This window comes from Enoplosus armatus, chromosome 1, assembly GCF_043641665.1.
Source record: "Enoplosus armatus isolate fEnoArm2 chromosome 1, fEnoArm2.hap1, whole genome shotgun sequence".
NCBI classification, from domain to species: Eukaryota; Metazoa; Chordata; class Actinopteri; order Centrarchiformes; family Enoplosidae; genus Enoplosus; species Enoplosus armatus.
This window is the reverse complement of record NC_092180.1, coordinates 11,623,814-11,642,678: the sequence shown is the minus strand read 5'-3', so window position 1 is coordinate 11,642,678 and position 18,865 is coordinate 11,623,814. Positions and strand designations below refer to the sequence as shown.

The window sequence follows — 18,865 nt, the reverse complement described above, 5'->3', positions numbered from 1 at the left end:
TGTATGCGCAAGTGTTACGCTGAAGACCCGCATGAAGGCAAACAAACCACTTCCTCGAAGTTGATGCTCATATGACTACAGCATAGCAATGCGAGGGATGTCTGCTATAACTCTGACTCTCTTTTGTGCAGTAATATGTTGTTCCTTGACAGAAAAGCCACGAAATGTTTCATCTCCTAACATTATCATCATGCTCATGGATGACGTAAGTTATTTTCTCTTCTTGGTTTGTGTCCTTGAGACGTCAGTTCATCACTTCAGCAGTACAGTTCTGTTTGAGCGCTGAATGAGTTTGAGAGCCCAAAATATGTTTCACTGTCGCTTTCATTCTCTCTGTTTTTTTTCTTTTTGTCTGTGGGTTCTGATGAGTACACTGTGTCACTGAACATTGCAGCCTGTACATAGTGTCTATGTCTGTGCTTGCATGTTTGTTTTGCCTTTTTGGGTGTGAATGTATAGGCAAGACTTAAACTCTGCACTTTTCTCTCTGCTGTTCAGATGGGTTGGGGGGACTTGGGGGTGTTTGGCGAGCCCTCAAGAGAGACCCCCAACCTGGATGCCATGGCTGCTAAGGGCATGCTGCTTCCAAATTTCTACACTGCCAACCCACTCTGTTCCCCATGTGAGTCAGACAGAACCTGAACCAGCAATTCCTGTTTTGCAAGATGTTGGAATAATTTCAGTCTCTCATCACAGTTTGCAGCCGTCTATCTCTACTTGTGTTTTTATTGTCACTTCATTAAATTGATTAATGAAAAAAGAGTACAACCTTTAAACTCCAGTCTACTAATTTTCATGTTTTTAGGTAACTTAAATGAAGATATCCGTGAAAAATACTATTCAGAGGAGAGTTTGTGTGCCTTTTTGCTCATGTAAAGTTATAAAAACTTTAGAAATGCTGGGGAGTCAAAGCTGAACAGATATCTTTTCTTCTTTTTGAGTTCAAATGTGGATGTACAGTTTTTCCTCTGATAGCAGTGATTAGTGTACATAATTAGTTGAATAATAATAGTTCACAGCCATTAATAGCAGTTGATAAATAAAGGCAGTTACAGTTTTTGTTGGTAGTTACAGTAAATTCTCAAAAAGCTGAGAAGATTTTGATGTACACATCAAAACTGAGACGCATGCCAGAGCAATCCATATTTTTATTAAGTGACAATAAAGTACAAGTGTTGAATTTGCTTATGCTGAAAAGCATTTAGAAGACCAACATACAGAAATCCTAATTACTTTTTTGTGTCATTTTAACGACAGCCAGAGCTGCACTTCTCAGCGGGAGGCTGCCTGTCAGAAACGGCTTCTACACCACTAATGCCCACGCCAGAAACGGTACACTCGAACAAATTATCCAGCTGCAAATAATTCCTTTCAGGTTTTCTCATTACGTAGTCTAGAAAGTACACTTAATTCTGACCTTTTTTATAGCATACACGCCACAGGAGATAGTGGGAGGAATCTCGAAGGATGAGATTTTGTTACCCCAGATGCTGAAGAAAAAGGGCTACGCCAGCAAGATAGTTGGCAAGTGGTGAGCTCTTTATCTTTCTTTAATCTGGGTTCTTAGAGGTTTCTGAAGTTTTAGAGGTTATGCTGATGATGACTGGTGATGGTGGCCGTGGCTCAGGAGGTAGAGCGGCGTCCACTAATCACAGGGTTGGATGCCCGGCTCCTCCTGTCCACATGCTGAAGTGTCCTTGAGTAAGACACCAAACCCCAACGAGATGTGAACTGGTGAATGAGAGGCAAATTGTAAAGTGATTTCCATAAATTATTATATAAATGCATGCCATGACTATGAATTAACAGTCTGAACCTTGGTGGGAAAGTAAATTGGGAAAATACTTTTTTTAAATGCCTTTTTGCTATTATATATATTATTATTATTTGCAATGTTTTAGCCAATTTATTACAAATCATGTTACTTACCTGAATATCATTGTACACAGTATACAATAATTTTATACCAGATTGTTAAATAAATCTTTCCTATCCCTGAGGCATCCATTGATTGGCGTTCCTTTCAGCGTGAAGCTTGTTTGAGATGTATTAGATAAGATGAGATGATTTATCAAACACAATGTTATCTACCTTTTTTTTTTTGCTCTGTAGTAATTCACCTAGAAATGGTTACTTATTTTAAAAACATCTTCACAATTTTGCCACCATAATAGTGATTACGTGCCTGTCAGCATGTGAGTGCACTTTCTTTGTCACTACAGGCATCTGGGCCACAGACCACAGTACCTGCCTCTGGAGAATGGTTTTGATGAATGGTTTGGTGCACCGAACTGCCACTTTGGCCCCTACAACAGCAGCATCCAACCCAACATCCCTGTCTACAACAACTCTGAGATGGTTGGCAGGTAGTATCACACACGAGCACTCAGATATACATATCAGCAGACAGAAACAGAGCCTGAAAATCTATAAAAATCTTCTCTCCCCATGACTCAGTGGAATAGTTTGGCTGGCTGCGCCTCTGGATGAGCTGAGTGTCTCCCCTCCTCTTCCTTCTCTGTACCAGCTGTGCTTGTGTTTTCCATTTTCCGCCCATTTGTTTTCCCCAAAACAGCCATATGTGTATTCAGGGTCATTGGAACTGGCAGCCGGGCGTGTTTTTCGCTTAGCCGTGGGTTTAATCAGCGCTGTATACCTGGGCCCTGGACAGACATACACACACACACATAGACACATATACACACAGACACACACACGCCCTCAAGAGACGGCAGGTTGCGTTGGCTGTATGCGGAGACACCTGGAGGAAGTGAAGCATAAGAAAGAGAGATGCCTGTCACTGCTTCTCTGCTCGCCGCGCCACGCTTCAGCAACACCTCATAACAGTTCCCTCTGCTCGGCTCTGCTGAGACTTCCCAAATATGTCTTTCACAAAAATCTCCCGCAAACGCATTCTGCAAGAGGGAAATTTCCTTCCATTGCCTTATGATATTGTGTGGAGTAGTTTTGGTCAATTTAGAGGCAGATTGAAAGCCCTGACAATCCAATCAGGTCACTGTGAAAGAATCATTATATGCGGTTGAATGAGCAGAGGAGAGATGGCATGGTGTGGCCTCAGCAGGTATTCAGATGGGATGTTGGCTAACTAATAATGAAGGTTTATTTAATGAATCATTGCTTTCCAGATACTATGAGGAGTTTAAGATTGACAGGAAGTCCGGAGAGTCCAACCTCACGCAGATCTACTTGATGGTAAGTTTAGGCTCACCTGTATTTTTTTAAGGCAGTCTCTATCTCAGATGATACAACCCTTTCAGTGGAGCAGAGTATGTCAGCTACACCCAATTTTGTTTCACAGTTTCCGTTGTTAAGCTCTTAATATAATATGATAGAATAGAAGGAAATAGGATAGAATTCCACTTTATTGTCGACCAGAGGGGAAAATTGTCTGGCTCACCAAAACATAAAAGCACAATAACATAAATCCATTTAACAAATTAAAATTGCAATTAAAGCCTGATTTTGGCCTTTGATCATTACTGTGCCTTTCACCAGCAGAAGTGGATTGTCGACTTTTGCGCACACTCGTCTTGATTATCTCTGCTGCCTACGTCAATCTCTCCCATTCTGTTCCTAAAGGGATCAAAAGTAGCCTGCAGAGACACACTGCATGCTTGAGAGGTGTAATATGTCCTCGCAAGAAGAGGATGGATCTGTCAAGTAGAGCTTTGTAAAGCTCATATTAGCATGTCTTATAAGACCAGATTGGTTTCAGTAGTGCTGTTATTAATTGTGCTGATTGTTTGGCATATAGCCAGTAGTCCTTTTCCATTTATTAGTTTATAAATGGTGACTTTTCTAAGTGAAATTCATTCTGTAAATACAGATTTACATTTTATTTAGAATTTAACAGCACCACAAACCTCTCGAAAACAGTTTTAACAAAAACCTTCATGAAGCTTGTGTTTATTGCAGGACTGCTGTGTATTACATACTGAAAACATGGTTAGAAATAGTGGTAAGCAAGTGAGAAAGAGGTTATTTATTTTATACAGTTTGACAGCAGTTCTGTGAATGAAGCTCTAGTAAGGGGTTTGACATCTGCACTGACAGTGTTGTAACACTCGCTCACACCTCCCACCTCTACAGGAAGGTCTTGACTTCATACTCCGTCAGACTAAGGCCCAGCGGCCCTTCTTCCTCTACTGGGCAGCCGACGCCACTCACGCCCCGATCTATGCCTCCAAACGCTTCCTAGGGAAGAGCCAGCGAGGCCGGTACATTATATCCTTCCTTACTGACTCATAAGGTTATAATGAATTCATTTCTCATGGAGAATGATATAAGCTGTGATTGTGTTCTGTAGGTATGGTGATGCAGTGATGGAGCTAGACTACAGCGTGGGTCAGATCTTATCAAGGCTGCAGAGTCTGGGCATAGAAAATAACACCTTTGTCTTCTTCACCTCAGACAACGGAGCTGCTCTAATGTCTGGCCCAAACGATAGTAGGCACTCGATTCAAATGTACACACACACACACAGTTTTTTCTTTGTGAAACCGAGTTGGTGCACTTTTGTCTGACGCGTTATCTGTCCTGTCTGTGTGTGTGAGTTGGTGCATGGATTCATGCGTTTTCATGCTTCTGATTCCTCAGGTGGCAGCAACGGGCCGTTCCTCTGCGGGAAGGAGACCACCTTTGAAGGGGGCATGAGGGAACCTGCCATTGCCTGGTGGCCTGGACACATCAAAGAGGGCACGGTGAGAATTCCCCCGTGATTTAAAGCTTTTACCAAATAAAACCTCCAAAAGAAATCCAAGACGATCATTCACTTAATCCCTACCATCTTCTCCAGAGACCAGACTACACTCCAGATCCCGAGCCAGTTTTTTTTTTCCTTTCCTTCAAAGCATTGTTGCTCTCTAATGTTCTGCCTATCAACAGGTACCAGGAGCTGAAATGTTCTCTGTTAAGCTGCAGGCGATGTACAGGACTGTAAAGCAGGTTGAGAGAAAAGGAATAATTATTTCACTAATCCTCTCTTTTCAATGATTGTCGCTTTTTGTTTCATTGTGTATCATTTACCACTTTACATGTGCACACTCTCATCTATCGGCGCCGTAACCAGTTAATCTCGACTATGTTCAACTTCTATGGAGTGATTGAACCCCAGAAACAGTGAAGGTATACTGTGTGATTGCGGCCACGAAGCGTGTGGGCGCTTTTTCCACTGTTTCCTCAAATATGTTTGGCTGGAATGAATGCCCCAAACTCTCTCTCTTTCCTCCCTCCCCCTCCCCAATTTAACCCCCCACCCACACCGTGATCCTCTAAGCCTGTGCGTTCTGCAAATGACTTTTAATTGTATTAGGGGCAGCTGTGACACGGGGCTGTGACGCAGAGGGATTTGGTGGAGGAGCGAGCGGAGGCTGCAGTCTGCAGTAAGCCTTGCCCCTGGCTCATCTCACAGGGGTGTGCTGGGGCCTGATAGCGCAGCAGAGTAGCGAGGGAGAGGGGGATTGGGAGCGTCTTAAGCGGCTAATCTGTTTGTGTGTTTGCTGAGGTTGGATTGAGCTGTAATGAGGACTTCAGTATCTGAATATGCCAGGCGCTCAGGATAAAGGAACGGAGGGGGGGAGGGGGGGGGGGGGTGTACAGGGAAGGAAGCTAGGAAGAAGTAAAGTAAAAGGAAAGAGGTGGCTGGTGTAGAAAAGAGAAAAGGAGGAGGAGTGCTAAAGACGCTGGCACTGCCACACTGCCAGGAACGTTGTTGTGTTCGCAGGGCTTTGCTGCACCTGTGCCACATTATAATTGACCAATGTGTCTGTGTATACATGTCTGAGTAATTTCAGTTTGATTTTTTATGCCTACATACATATGCATGCTTTTATATGTATGTTGGATTAGTTGTATGTGTGACCGATAACTTTCTAGAGGAGACACAGATGTAAATAATATTACTACCAATGCAGAACATCGCAAAACACCTAAATGTGTGTGTGTGTGTGTGTGTCTGTATTTGTATTTGCAGCTGTGGCTTGGCTGTGAGAACGAGGGTCAATAGATCCTCCCTGAAGCTATCTGGGATTGTGATGACAAAGCTGCTTTGTTGGAGCTACTGTACTCCACAGCTCTGGATTTATCACTCTGTGCTGCTTGGGAGGGAGCACAGGCCAGGCACAGGGTTGCCTCATCTCTTATTTGTAGTCTTCTGAAATCTCTGTTGATCTGTGCATTGAAACGTCCATAAGCTCTTGGAGCAAAATGCTGGAGACAACAAACAGCCTTTGTTAAAAAGGGGATTTCAGCAGGTTTATGGGACCGACTGAGCACAGATGCATCTTTACAGCATTAAGATGAGGAGAAGTTTTTTGGGGCGTGGGCGACTGATGATAGAAAGACCACTTCATAACTCTTAAACCGATAAAAAAAAGCCTGTTATCTGTGGATGCATCTGAGTGATGAAACTAATTCAACTGACTTGTGTGGAGGAAATAGTTGACATTCACTCATATTTAGAAGGTGTACTGGAATGAAGGAGCATGGCTGGTCTGAAGCAGGTGCAGATTCAGCATTCTCCCAGTGCCTGAGGGGGGCGAGGGGGCCAGAATGACGAAGGGTGGTGGCTGTAGGAACAAAGATGGGGGGAGGTGGGTGGGGTGTCGGCCCCACAATGTTGTCGAGCGTCGCAATCCCTTTTGTTGTGTTTTATCAGGCAGCAGACACACAGGCAGAGTGGTAGAGACGGGGATAGGAGCACTGCCTCCTCAGATAACCAGCATCACCACTCTCAGCACAGAAAGAAAAGAGAGGGAAAGAGAATGTGACGTTAATAGAGAGTGATGAGTCAGTCAAAAAAAAAGGAAAGAACAAAGGGTGAAGAAAGAATGAAGTTCAGTGTAGACTGCAAAGGAGGGCAGAGCTAATAAAAGATGGCAACTGGTGGGATAAATTCCTCTATCAGACCAGTCTGAGTCTGAAAGTTTTTGGTCAAGTTATTACCAACTAAATGTCAGTTTTGCTTCTTCTTGTGTCCTTTTGTCCTGTCTTCTTTAATGGTTTGTGTGTGTCTGTGTGAGGGGGACTTTAAAAAAACGAAAAATGAAGTGACGGACTAAATCTGTTAGTGTTTGTGTGTGTGTGTGTGTGTGTGAGAGAAAGAGTGTCTGGATGTGCAGATAGATCATGGAATGCATTGCAAAGCCTTTTCTGTGGCTAGTTCTGTGGATACAGAAGAAAAGGGAATTCATTTCAGTGCTTAGGAGCTTGTGTGTGTGAGTGTGTGTCTGTGTCTGTATGTGTGCTGGCTGCCGATAGGAGCACAGCGGCACATGGCGGTGCAGCTGCAGAGGCCTGATAGCGCTATCTGATTGTGAGCGTGCCGTCTCCCTCTAAGGCTCGCTCAGGAGAGAATGGAACGGAAGATCAAGGATGACAGCGAAAAAATGGCATTTTATCTGAAAATAGTTCAAAGTTTATAAATAAAATAAAGCTTTTCACTGGGACTGGGAGAAGGAGATAAAACACCAGCCCGCTCCAGCTCCAGCCGCCTGCTTGCCCGGGCCTTGTCCTCTCCCTACTTCCTTTCCTCTTCTTCTTCTTCGCTCCTCCTTTTTCCCTTTTACCCCCAAAAAACTCATTTAGAAAGAGAGGCGTTTTGGAGGTTTTTTATAATAAACCTGCTAGCAGAGATTAGAGAGGAGACTGAAGAAATGCACCTCTTTCCTACATGTGTACATGCAACCACACATACAAACATCCTATCATGACTATGCATTGTTATTTTGTTTGCGTTCATGAAGAAAATCCGGCGTATAAGAGCAAGCTTGTGGTATTCCTGGAGCACGAAACGGTTCATTCTGGATTATTTGCCACTGATGGCAGAAATTAGAAGCAAGAGAGACTCAACAAGAGATACTGCCATTAAATAGTTGGTGTGTGTGTGTGTGTGTGTGTGTGTGTGTGTGTGTGTGTGTGTGTGTGTGTGTGTGTGTGTGTGTGTGTGTGTGTGTGTGTGTATAGTATACACTTACCAAGGACGAATGAGGACCAATTTGAGTTGTAGTCCTTGAGAGGACACTTGGCCAGTCCTCATTTCTTTCACTTTTTTCAATCCTAACTCACCTTGTTGTGTGAAGTGGCGTCTCAGACTGCAGATAGTGGTAGTGTTTTTTTAAAATGTCATTGTCCTTTTGCAGGTGAATTTCCAGTTGACCAATGTGATGGATCTGTTCACCACCAGTCTGGCTCTGGCCGGCATCAGCCCTCCTGATGACAGAGCCCTCGATGGGCTGGACCTGACACCAGTCCTGCTAAACCGCTCACACACACTCCAAAACAGGCGAGTGCACACACTAGCTGTTACAGGATTTTACCAGTTGGCTCGAAGTTTGTGATGTTTGTGTCCATTACTTTAGGACCAAGATCCCCTTCAGAGCAGTGTTCGTTTCAAGAGAGAGCAAGAGATAAACAAGGCTGCATTTTGGCCATGTCTAATACTTTGATTTATGACCGAATATCTGCAAACCTAATGACATTCCCATCAACCTGAGCTGTACTTTGTTTTTAGTGCTAATCAGCAAATGCTAGTATGCTAGCACACTGCACTAAGATGATAAACATGGTAAACATTAAACCTGTTAAACGTCAGCATGTTAGCATTGTCATTGTGAGCATGTTAGCATGCGGATGTTAGCATTTAGCTCAAAACACAGCTGTGCCACAGTACAGCCCCACAGAGCCGCTGCAGACTCTTTATCTTGTTTCGTGTAAGTGAGGAGAATTTATATTTTCTGATGATTTCAGTGATTTTTAGAGAGTTATAAAGTTCATGTTCCCTCACTGGATGTTGAAAATATTGCGAGAATGGGTATAAAAAAAGCTCACACCTCTGAGCATCATTTCTCCCTCTCCTCATCCTCAACAGGCCGATCTTCTATTACCGTGGGAATGAGCTGATGGCTGTGAGGCTTGGGCAATACAAGGCCCACTACTGGACCTGGAGCAACTCATGGGAGGAGTTCAAAAGCGTAAGACTCCCTTTAAACACAGCAACCCCGTCCCATCTCTGTTTCCTCAGTTCTTGATTTGCACCACCACATCCTCCCTCTTTGTCTCTCCTAATCTTACTCAAACACACAAACACTTTCACTGTTGGTGTTATCTTGAAAATGGCTCATCAGTTGACTGCTGTGTACATCAGAGCGTAATGAATATTAATGAAGAGCCCCCATATTGGCAAACTTACATCATTCATCAACCAGTTGACTTGTTTGTTCAAACTCCAGTGGAGATTTTCTTCCTCTCCATTTACATACCGACATTGTAGACTTGTTCTTTTGGCATCACGGAGCTCAAAAGGAGGAAAGGAAGGCAGATGCCAGCAGTATCTCTCTGCCGTAATTACATCAACGCGGTGCTGATTAAATGCATCAGGAGAAATGTGAAATCTGACACTTGAGAAGCAGAATAGTACCATCCTTCTCTCTCTCCTCTGTCCATAAAAACATGTCCTCTTGTCCGCCCTCCATGGCTCTGCTTTTCCTGTGATCCAGTTTGTTTTATGCCCCATCGGTCGCTTAAATTGCTCTCTCCTTCAGGGCCGCTGAATCAATAGCAGCCTCCTTTATCAACTCATGTGAACTGAAGTGGAACTTCACAAATAATGGCGTGTGATTGCCTGTGAGTTGCCTATCGATTGGTGTGTGTGTGTGTGTGTGTGTGTGTGTATACATGAGAAAGAGAGAAAGGACATGCACATGTATGTTTGGTTCTCCATATATATGTGTCTGTGTGTGTGTTTTATGGAGCGACTGTTGAGCTCCTACAAGGGAACATTAAATTCCCCAATATGTTTCAAGTCACTATGGCTGAACCCTTAAACTGTCCACCTCATAACCCATAGCGCATTTTATAAACATGAAAAATGTAAACAAACTGACATATACACTCATATCAGACTACGCATGAAATGTTTTGAAAATTACCTTTAGAAGGAAAATATGTTTCAAGGTCCTTGTTTAGGCCGTCTGTTGCAGGAATAACATGGATTAATGATCATTTCGAAAATATCTTGACCCTTAAAATCCCTATATTGGCTTCAGTTTGACCTGTCTGTCAAACCTTAAAAAAAATATCATGTTTTCCTGCTGGCTCTTCTGGCTTTGGTAATACTTTAAAATACAATTTGTTTTTCCTGGCCCGTGGTGAAAAATAAACAAGGGAAGATGTGTGTCTGTGAAGAAGACCGAAATTACAGGTTAATAGCTGAGAGACGTATTGCTCTGTCCTGCCTGTGTTCGTGCAGCTCAGCCATGAGGAAAATGAGAAATTTCACAGACTTAAACGGCTCTCATCAAACTCTCTCGAGGCAGCGTAGTGATGTTAATATTGCGAAATATAGTTTGTCGTGGCTGTGGCTCCTTTTGTACCTGGACTGCTGAGTAACCTATGCTACACCTTGTGGAATACTTCATAAGGTGATGAATGAAGACTGAAACATGACTTGTTTCCCAGACACCTAGTTAGTCCTCCTCTAGTTGTGTTGCAGAAATTGACAAGAGATAGGCTGTGCAGTGGTCCCTGTTCTGAACTCTTGAGCTAGATTGAACCTCGTGGCATTAACGTTGCTAAACAAAATCTAGTTCAGTGACTTTATGGCAAAAAGCAAGAGCATACATTACAGCAGTGTGCAGCACATGAAGACCTCCTGGGACTGATCAACATTTAGCAAAGTGGTCCAGCGATCAACTGCAATTTTTACATGTCTGTCGAATACGTCAAATAGTCTTGTTATATCCCTAAAGTAGAAAGTACATATGTTTACAGTATATGTTGTTTTAAATATTCAGCCAAAATGTACATAAAGTGTTTGTTCTACCTCCAAGGCATAGTTTTTCCCTTTTGGATCAAAATAGACACAAAATATTTCCTTTTCCAAAATCTATCCTGCCTCCCCTGGATGCTCCTGCACTTTATCTTGTAATAGCGACTGCTCTGCTCCAGTTTGAAAGCAGCCTAGTTGTATCCATAGCATTAATGTCAGGGGAGATATGGGCTTCTTGCTGTTATGTCTTGGGTACAAGAGACAGAGTCAGAGAGATACACACAGCAGGCCTTTCTTGCTGCTCCTCTGGGATGAGTTTTTTTTTCATTCATTTCTGCATTTCTAAGCTGTTGGCTTCAAAAGACAGGGCAAGTCTGGATGAGAGGAGGCTCTGCGGGGCGGGGGGTGTCAATCCCTCTCACGCTCTCTCTTCTATATGTATTTTGAGGTGCTCCGTTGAGCGATCTCAGAGGGGGGCAGCAACAGTGCCTTACAGATGAACGCTTTCTCAATATTAGTTGTGCTCATCAAAACGTGTGTGTGTGTGTGTGTGTGTGTGTGTGTGTGTGTGTGTGTGTGTGTGTGTGTGTGTGTGTGTGTGTGTGTGTGTGTGTGTGTGTGTGTGTGTGTGTGTGTGTGTGTGTGTGTGTGTTGGTGAAGGGGGCAGATCTCCAGGGGGTACTGGAGGAGTGAGTGTGACTCAATCAGGCTGCGATCACTGCCAGGTTCATGAGAATAGAGTCGGGGAGCAGGAGCAAAGGCGTGGAGAGATGAAGGAGAGGCAGCACAAGGAAGAAAAGTCCTCTATTTTGCCAACGACTCAAACTCCTTTATGATATGTACCAACAGTTAGCTGCATAAATAACGCAAAGGATTGGAAGACGGTGTGGATATAGACAGTACTACAATGAGATTAAGCATTTAGCTCAGAGTAGCAGGTGGCTGCAAGCCTAAATCTACACATCCAGACGTCTTTAGCTGGGTTCAGTACAGTTTTTAAAAATTGTACATGATAAAACACACAGAGAAAAGTCCTCATGTTCACATTTCAACTAAAACATGTAAAAGAATCAAATATAGACCATTGAAAATTACCAAATTGGACACACACCATAGCAAAAAACAAGTTAAAGAAAGGGCAAAATAATGTCAATAGTTATTGACAAAATGTCAGTGTAAATGTAAGGATCTATTTTTTTTGTTGTTTTTATTTCTTTCGTTTCACTTATGTGGTGCATTAAGGGTAAAAGCACATTTTTTTTTCTTACCTGTGGGACTGACCTCAAGTATTGTGTTAGGTTGCTCTGTAGAGAAAGGCTGATCTTTATATTTAATTTATAAGAGCTTTGTAGCTAAAACAGGGCTGTTCTGCTCTCTGCTATGGTGGGTTGCAGCCTTACTCCAGCTTACATACAGAAGTCGGGGCCACAGGGCTTGGGCTTAGATGTGAGATGCTCTAAGTGGTTTAAAAATAAATATAAAGTAACATCAGATACTTTAGAAACATGGAGAGAAGAAATGTCTTCATTCATGTTTTCATTCATTCCTCCTCAAATGATGACTTTACTCTCTTTCTATCTGCTGCTGTCAAAAGACATTATACTGCATTATCAGTCACTAATCTAATCCTTATTCTGCTTGAGTTACCTTATTAGATATGAAGTCTGCTTGAATAAACTGGGAGCCCTCAACATTTCTGCCTCCTTTTAATTACATAATTATTAGTCAATCTAATTAAACATAAAGATTAGCTGCAAATGAAGAACATATATTATCAATATGCAGCTGTTTTAGTAAAGGTTTGAGTCTTTTTGTGTGTTTTCTCTTACAGGGTATCAACTTCTGTCCAGGTCAAGAGGTCCCGGGTGTGACTACTCATGACCAGAAAGAGCACACAATGCAGCCAATCATTTTCCACCTGGGACGCGATTCTGGGGAGAAGTCCCCTATCAGGTTAGTTCCTTTAAAAAAAACATCAGCTCTGCTTACAGCTGATTTCCAAAGGGGAGGGGAGGAGAGGAAAAAATGAAAGAGGGAGGAAGGGGGAGTCAACCGGGAACAAGTGAAAAGATGTTGGAAAAGGAAGAGGAGAGGGGTGAGAATGGGAAGGCAGTTTGCCTATTGGTAGCACAGAATGTGTATGAGATCAATGCTGATTCAGTGGCATGAAAAAGAAGGCGGCGGATTGATCCGCTCAGCCAGAGCGCGCCTGATTACACCCTTCTCTTTGTGATTGCAAACAGCTCCTTAAAGATCACTATCTGGTCCTCAACCCTCCGGTGCACCGCTGCAGGTTAAAATTGCAAGATAAATTGTTCAGGTCTAAATTGAGAGCGAGTGCTGTTTAATGCCGTGTTGTGTGCCTCTACCTCGGCTCAGAAGAGAGTTAAGAATCGCAGAGAGGAGAGTGACGCCAGAGGACGCAGACAGTCAAGGCTGAACTAAGACTAGTACTAAATAAGGGTGCAAAGGTAGATGAGTATCGTCTTTTACTGAGAACTGTCAATGCAGAATATTTATGTGATCTTTTACAAACAAATGACATAAGCTGACACCATGACTAATACATGAAGATAATCTCAAAATCGCACTGATGAGAGAATATTTCTTTTGCACACAGTGTGCGCTTTGTCTCCCTCCAGCCATAAAACCTCCTGTTTTGACCTTTCTTTTCTGCCGTCTGCAGCTCTGCCTCTCATATTTTTGCTCTGGCCTTATCTCCTCTTTGCCTCCTGCTCGAACTCCTTTCAGTTCTGAAGTGAGATTGGATGATAAAACATTAATGTTGTTTTTCAATTGCCCACCTTTTAGCCTCGCTATTCACTTGGAAGAATAAAAAAAAAAAATCAAAAACCAATCAATACGCAGCCATGTGTTGTGCTGAGTGCTAGATGTGCACACACATACACGCACGCTCGGACCAAAAATGCACCCTCATTTTTCACCGGGGTCACTGAGTTCGTCCACAAGGTCACCCCCGCCCCCCTCATCACTGTTCATGCGCCGTTCTTCTTCTGTCCACTCTAATCTGCACTATTCACTCCTTCCTCTCTAAACTTTTGTCTTACTTTTTCCCTTGTTACATTTTTCTGTCCCCCTACTGCTATACCCCTCAGCTCACTTCTCAAAACTCAGCTGCTGTCCCTCTGCATCCACTGGGACCGTTCTCCTCCATCCTAGTTAAGTGTGTGTGTGTGTGTGTGTGTGTGTGTGTGTACACACATGTGTATGTGTGCGTTTTGTCCGTGTGCTCCTCGGTCCCCCAGCTGGACTGGCTGCCTGGCCATCATTAATCTCTGTCTGCACCTAAAGAGCCACTTAAGATGATGTAGGGCCTGTCTGCACACATACCTTCACTACTGTCGCAGCCTGTGATATAGCAAAGAGCACACACACACACACACACACACACACAAGCCCCACTCCAGAACAGTCACACAGGAACACAGTGCACATTATAATTATATTAGGAGACAATTTGGGAGCAAAAATACAGTAGTTTTTAGCTGTCTTATAATTTATTACAAACAGAGGCCTAGCTACCTTTTCTTCAGACAAATTTGATTGGAGTTGGAGGATGACAAGGCCTGTGTTGGTGGTCCATCTGTCCAGGATGAAACACAGACCCAACCAGGTCTGCACCGACCTAACGCCGTGAGTTAGGATCCCCACTGGATTTGCTCAAAGCCTTTCGCTGCCTTCCAGCTCGCCCTCCATCTCTGTGACCTAAGGCCGTGAGGTTAACACATCCGACTTTCTCACCACCTATACCTCAGCTCCGCGTCCCCAGAGCCCCCTGGTCATCCAGCGTGTAGTCCCAGCCCCAACACTGCAGGCAGCCCTGCACAGTCTGGCCTCATCTGCTGCCTGCCACCAAGCTCTTGTGTCCCCAATCAATAGTCCTTACTGAAGTGCTCAATTTCCACCGGGGTGGAGAAGATGGTGGAGGGGAGGTGTAGGCAGGACAGATGTATTTGATTGTCTCCTCAATTCCCCCACCTTCTGCTACTGCGTGGTTGTTTGTGTATATGTGTATATGTGTGTGTGTGTGTGTGTGTGTGTGTGTGTGTGTGTGTGTGTGTGTGTGTGTGTGTGTGTGTGTTCCTGCAATAGTGTTATGAATCAGTAATCAGAGTGGTGACACACCTGAGCAATGCCCCCATCCCCCTTGGGTGCCATACATTATAAATCAAAAGACTCCATTTGCATACAGCCTGCTTATTATTCCAGAATTTGCCTCTACACCAGTAGGCTAAGGGTTATAATCATGATAATGAGCAGTGCTGACTGTGGGCTTTTTATTATTTGTTTGCAGAGGGGGCATAAACAAATGATATTATTAGTTTTTGATTTAGAGGTCTGCACTGTAAGATTTTCAGCACATAGACAAAACAATAGAAAACTTAGTGTCTTATGCAAGTTTCTCAGTGCATGGCATGCTTTGCTTGTAGGCTTGTATGGAGAAACCAAATACTTATAGCAGCCTGATAAATCTCCCTTACATTTACTTCTATTAAGCTGCTTCATCACTTATCACAAAATGAATCGCAACAATAAGCAGCGGGCACAGATAGGAGGGGAATGAAATATCCCTCTTGCTGATCATGATCGGGGCGAAAGCGGAATTTGCGATTTTAGATAGCTGAGGCAATTTAATCTGAATGTCTGATTTTTAACCGAGGGGAGTAATCCGGTTTTTCCCTATCAGCTGGGGGTCACAATGCGTAAGCTGGTTAGCTTATGACGAATGTGGCACACCAGGAGAAAGACTAATTGCAGCCAGTGCACTACCAGTCGAGTAATTGTAGGGGAAAGTAAAGACTGAGAGTATCAAGGAAAGGAGCAGGTGTTGGCTGATGGAGGAAGCCTTGCTGCCCTGTGGGAGATCTAAGAGGGAGGGTAGGTGTGAGCTGGACAGGGCCTGGGGTTATTACTCTAATTGACACTTCACCTCACACACATGCACATGTTCCCCAGGGGCCAATCAGAGGGTTGGGTTTGCAGTGGAGGGAGGATGGAAGGCTGGCACAGGTGCTGCCGGCGAGTGTATCAGGGGTGTAATTGCACTGCTGATATTTGTCTGTCCGTGTGTCACGCCACCAGACTCCCACTCCCCCAACACACACACGCACACACACACACACACACACACACACACACACACACACACACACAGACACACACACACACACAGCCCATTAACCCTACAGGTCCTATTGAGAGCAGCGTTCCTTTGAAAGCCTTCAGGGCCCCTGTGTTTTACACACTGAATATAATAATGCACAGAGGTGCTCGGGCTCACTGGTGTCCAACAGCAGTAATTGAGAGACAGGGGATGGGATAGGGGTTACATAGTTCACCTGCTGAGTGCGCTTTCCCAAAGGGTGCCCGAGTGGACAGCCTGTCTGTGTGTGTGTGTGTGTTACAGCATGTCCCCACTCTGATATAATGAGTAAAGCTTGGACTGGATACATGTTTTGCAAAGCATCCATTGCACACACTGCCTGACAAAGAGGCACAAATTTGGGGATGCTCACCAGCGTGTTTGTGTGTGTTTGCATGTGTGGTTGTGTGTTCGGCTTTTCGGTTCATAGGAAAATAAACAAATGGACAAAACATATACAGAGGGAAATAACAACAGTGTGTGCATGTATGTGTTCTATACTTGTGAGCCTTTCAATGAAAAAGATGAAGATTAGAATTGAGGAAAAAATGTAGATTGACGGAGAAATAATGAACTGTTTTAGAAATCGATTCATTGTTTCAGTCATTTTTCAAGCAAAAGTGCCAAATACCCGTTGGTTCTGGCACATAAAATGAGAAGAGTCGCTGTCTGTCTTTGTAATATATCATAATGAATGGAATATCTGTGGGTTTTGGACTTTCAGTCAGACAAAACAAGATACATGAAGATGTCATCTTAAGCTCTGGGAAATTGTGGTGAACATTTTTCACTTTTTCCATTATGATTCGTGAAAATTTGTGTAATTATAGATAATGAAACTAATTGTTATTTGCAGCCTGACTGACCATGTGTATGGTGTGTTGGCAGTGTTTTGACTAAGGAGTACCTGGATGTGCTGAGCAGGATCTCTCAGGTTGTGGAGCAGCATAAGAAGACTCTGGTGCCCGGTATTCCCCAGCTTAACATGTGTGACGTGGCTGTGATGGTGAGATTTACATAACATAAATAAATCTATCTTTTACTTTCATGATGCACTTTAGAGTAACTGCAAAAGAGAATAATTATATGGTTAAAACAGTCTTTGTTGTGTATAACAGCTAACCCTTTTCCCACTACATCCAGAGGCAGTGGAACAAAGCCAGCTCAGTTTTTACAGCAGATACTGTAGGTTTCTTTTCTGGCCAGCAGCCTTCAACGCCAGGCGTGTTTGCACCTTATCTCTCTCTTCTCTCCATCACACTTGTACATCAGATTAATGAATACATAGGAGCAATTGATTAAGTCTTTATGAAGAAATTGAAAATCAATAAAAGTCTCTGAATAGAGATCTTTGTTTTCAGTCTGCATAAAGCCTGCAAACTATTACTGTTCCTCCAACAGATTTACTCGCTCCAAAATGAATATCATTAATATCACCTTAATCTGGACTTTTCCTCCTTGATTGTGTGTATCTGTGTTATTCTTTTGTGAAAAAAAAAAATCTCTTTTAGGATGATTTAAAGCAGCTAAATTGTCACCTCAAGCTCTGGAGATTGTGAATGGCACTGCTGTGGATTCATTTGTGGCATAGCACTGCCCCCTTGTGGTGAAGAAAATAAACATTTAAGTAGGGTTAGAATGAATCATGTTTGCGCTCTGACTTTAACATAATGTCTTATCCTGTGTCATGCTAATATATCTACTGACTTTGTATATCTTGTATCTCAACCAAGCCATTATCTGTTGGTGCCATTATTCACATATTTGCCCTGAGATAACTTCTGTTATGATTTGGTGCTATTTAAACAAAACTGAATTGAATTGGAAAAAAAAAGCCCTTTCTTAAACACTTTCCGTTGTTGTCTGGGAAAGAGGCGATTTTGATTACTGCATTCTTTTAATTCCAGTCCCTTTTCATTCCTGTTTTTCATTTAGGAGAAACTGAAATTTGATGAAAGTGTAATGTTGGGTGATGTCAGATGTTTTTCTGACTAAAGTAGACATAAAGGACACAGGACAGGAAACTGTGGCCATCTAATAGCCCAAGACCCTCATGGAACAGGACAAGAGACAAAAAGTCTGAAAAATCTGAAAAACTGCTAAACTCTTACAAGATTTACAAGACAGACAAGTAATATCTTCCTGTAATCCTTGTGCTTACTGTGAAGGCCGCTCTCTGTTACAGAATTGGGCCCCTGCAGGCTGTGAGAAGTTAGGAAAGTGTCTCAAGGTGCCAAAGTCTGAGCCCGTGAAGTGCGACTGGCCACACTGAGAGCAAAACTGCAGAACCAGACACAAGGATGAGGAAGCAAAACCTGTGCCTTTCTACAGAACAGCAAACAGCCGTAAAAGGGCATGTTTTTAATTCTTTGTCAAATGGTTTATGTACAATGTTGAAGAGAAGGACATGGGGTAAAAGCAAGGGAATTATGTTGATATAACAACATGACATTGACTATGCAAATAGCTTTTACGGCTGTGACTTTAAAGAGCCCACACAACTTCTACCTGTTCTGGAAAAGCACTGCGTGATGTGATGTAGAGAGCAGATGGGGGCATGTATTTATTCTGATTATTCCAATTATTGGATTCATTCTATCCTTTTTACATGCATACTGCAAAATGTGGTTTTTAATAAAAAGTGATTTTATTACATTGTATCATGACTGTTTTTGGGACCATAGATTCACAATGCATGCATGATGAGCACATACACACACACTGAAAAATATTGTTGTGAACAAATGTACTTCTGTTCATGGATCTCACAGCCAACACATAATGTCACTATGAATTCAATGCATAAACATTAAAACCTGTAATATTTATTGTTGTCCAACACTTAGTGACATTGGTGTTGTTGATTTATTCATCATGCTGTAATAGAAAGGCTAATGTTATCTTGAATATGTCCA

General features: G+C 42.9%; 1 protein-coding gene across 2 annotated transcripts; it reads left to right on the top strand.

The window, feature by feature from the left end:
* The first annotated feature begins 88 nt into the window (after positions 1-88).
* Positions 89-18,603, top strand: galns (galactosamine (N-acetyl)-6-sulfatase). Of its 2 annotated transcripts, none has more exons than XM_070904545.1 (14): positions 89-205; positions 499-622; positions 1,258-1,332; positions 1,429-1,531; positions 2,223-2,366; positions 3,147-3,213; positions 4,111-4,238; positions 4,328-4,467; positions 4,618-4,721; positions 8,160-8,302; positions 8,888-8,990; positions 12,618-12,739; positions 16,839-16,956; positions 18,136-18,603. In XM_070904545.1, exons 1-14 carry the CDS (start codon positions 89-91, stop codon positions 18,220-18,222), a joined length of 1,575 nt encoding a protein of 524 aa, XP_070760646.1. In that variant the 3' UTR covers positions 18,223-18,603. The 2 variants fall into 2 exon arrangements, with proteins under 2 accessions (XP_070760646.1, XP_070760654.1); XM_070904553.1 differs by having other exon boundaries at positions 179-205; positions 8,160-8,286; positions 8,878-8,990.
* Positions 18,604-18,865: the final 262 nt, after the last annotated feature.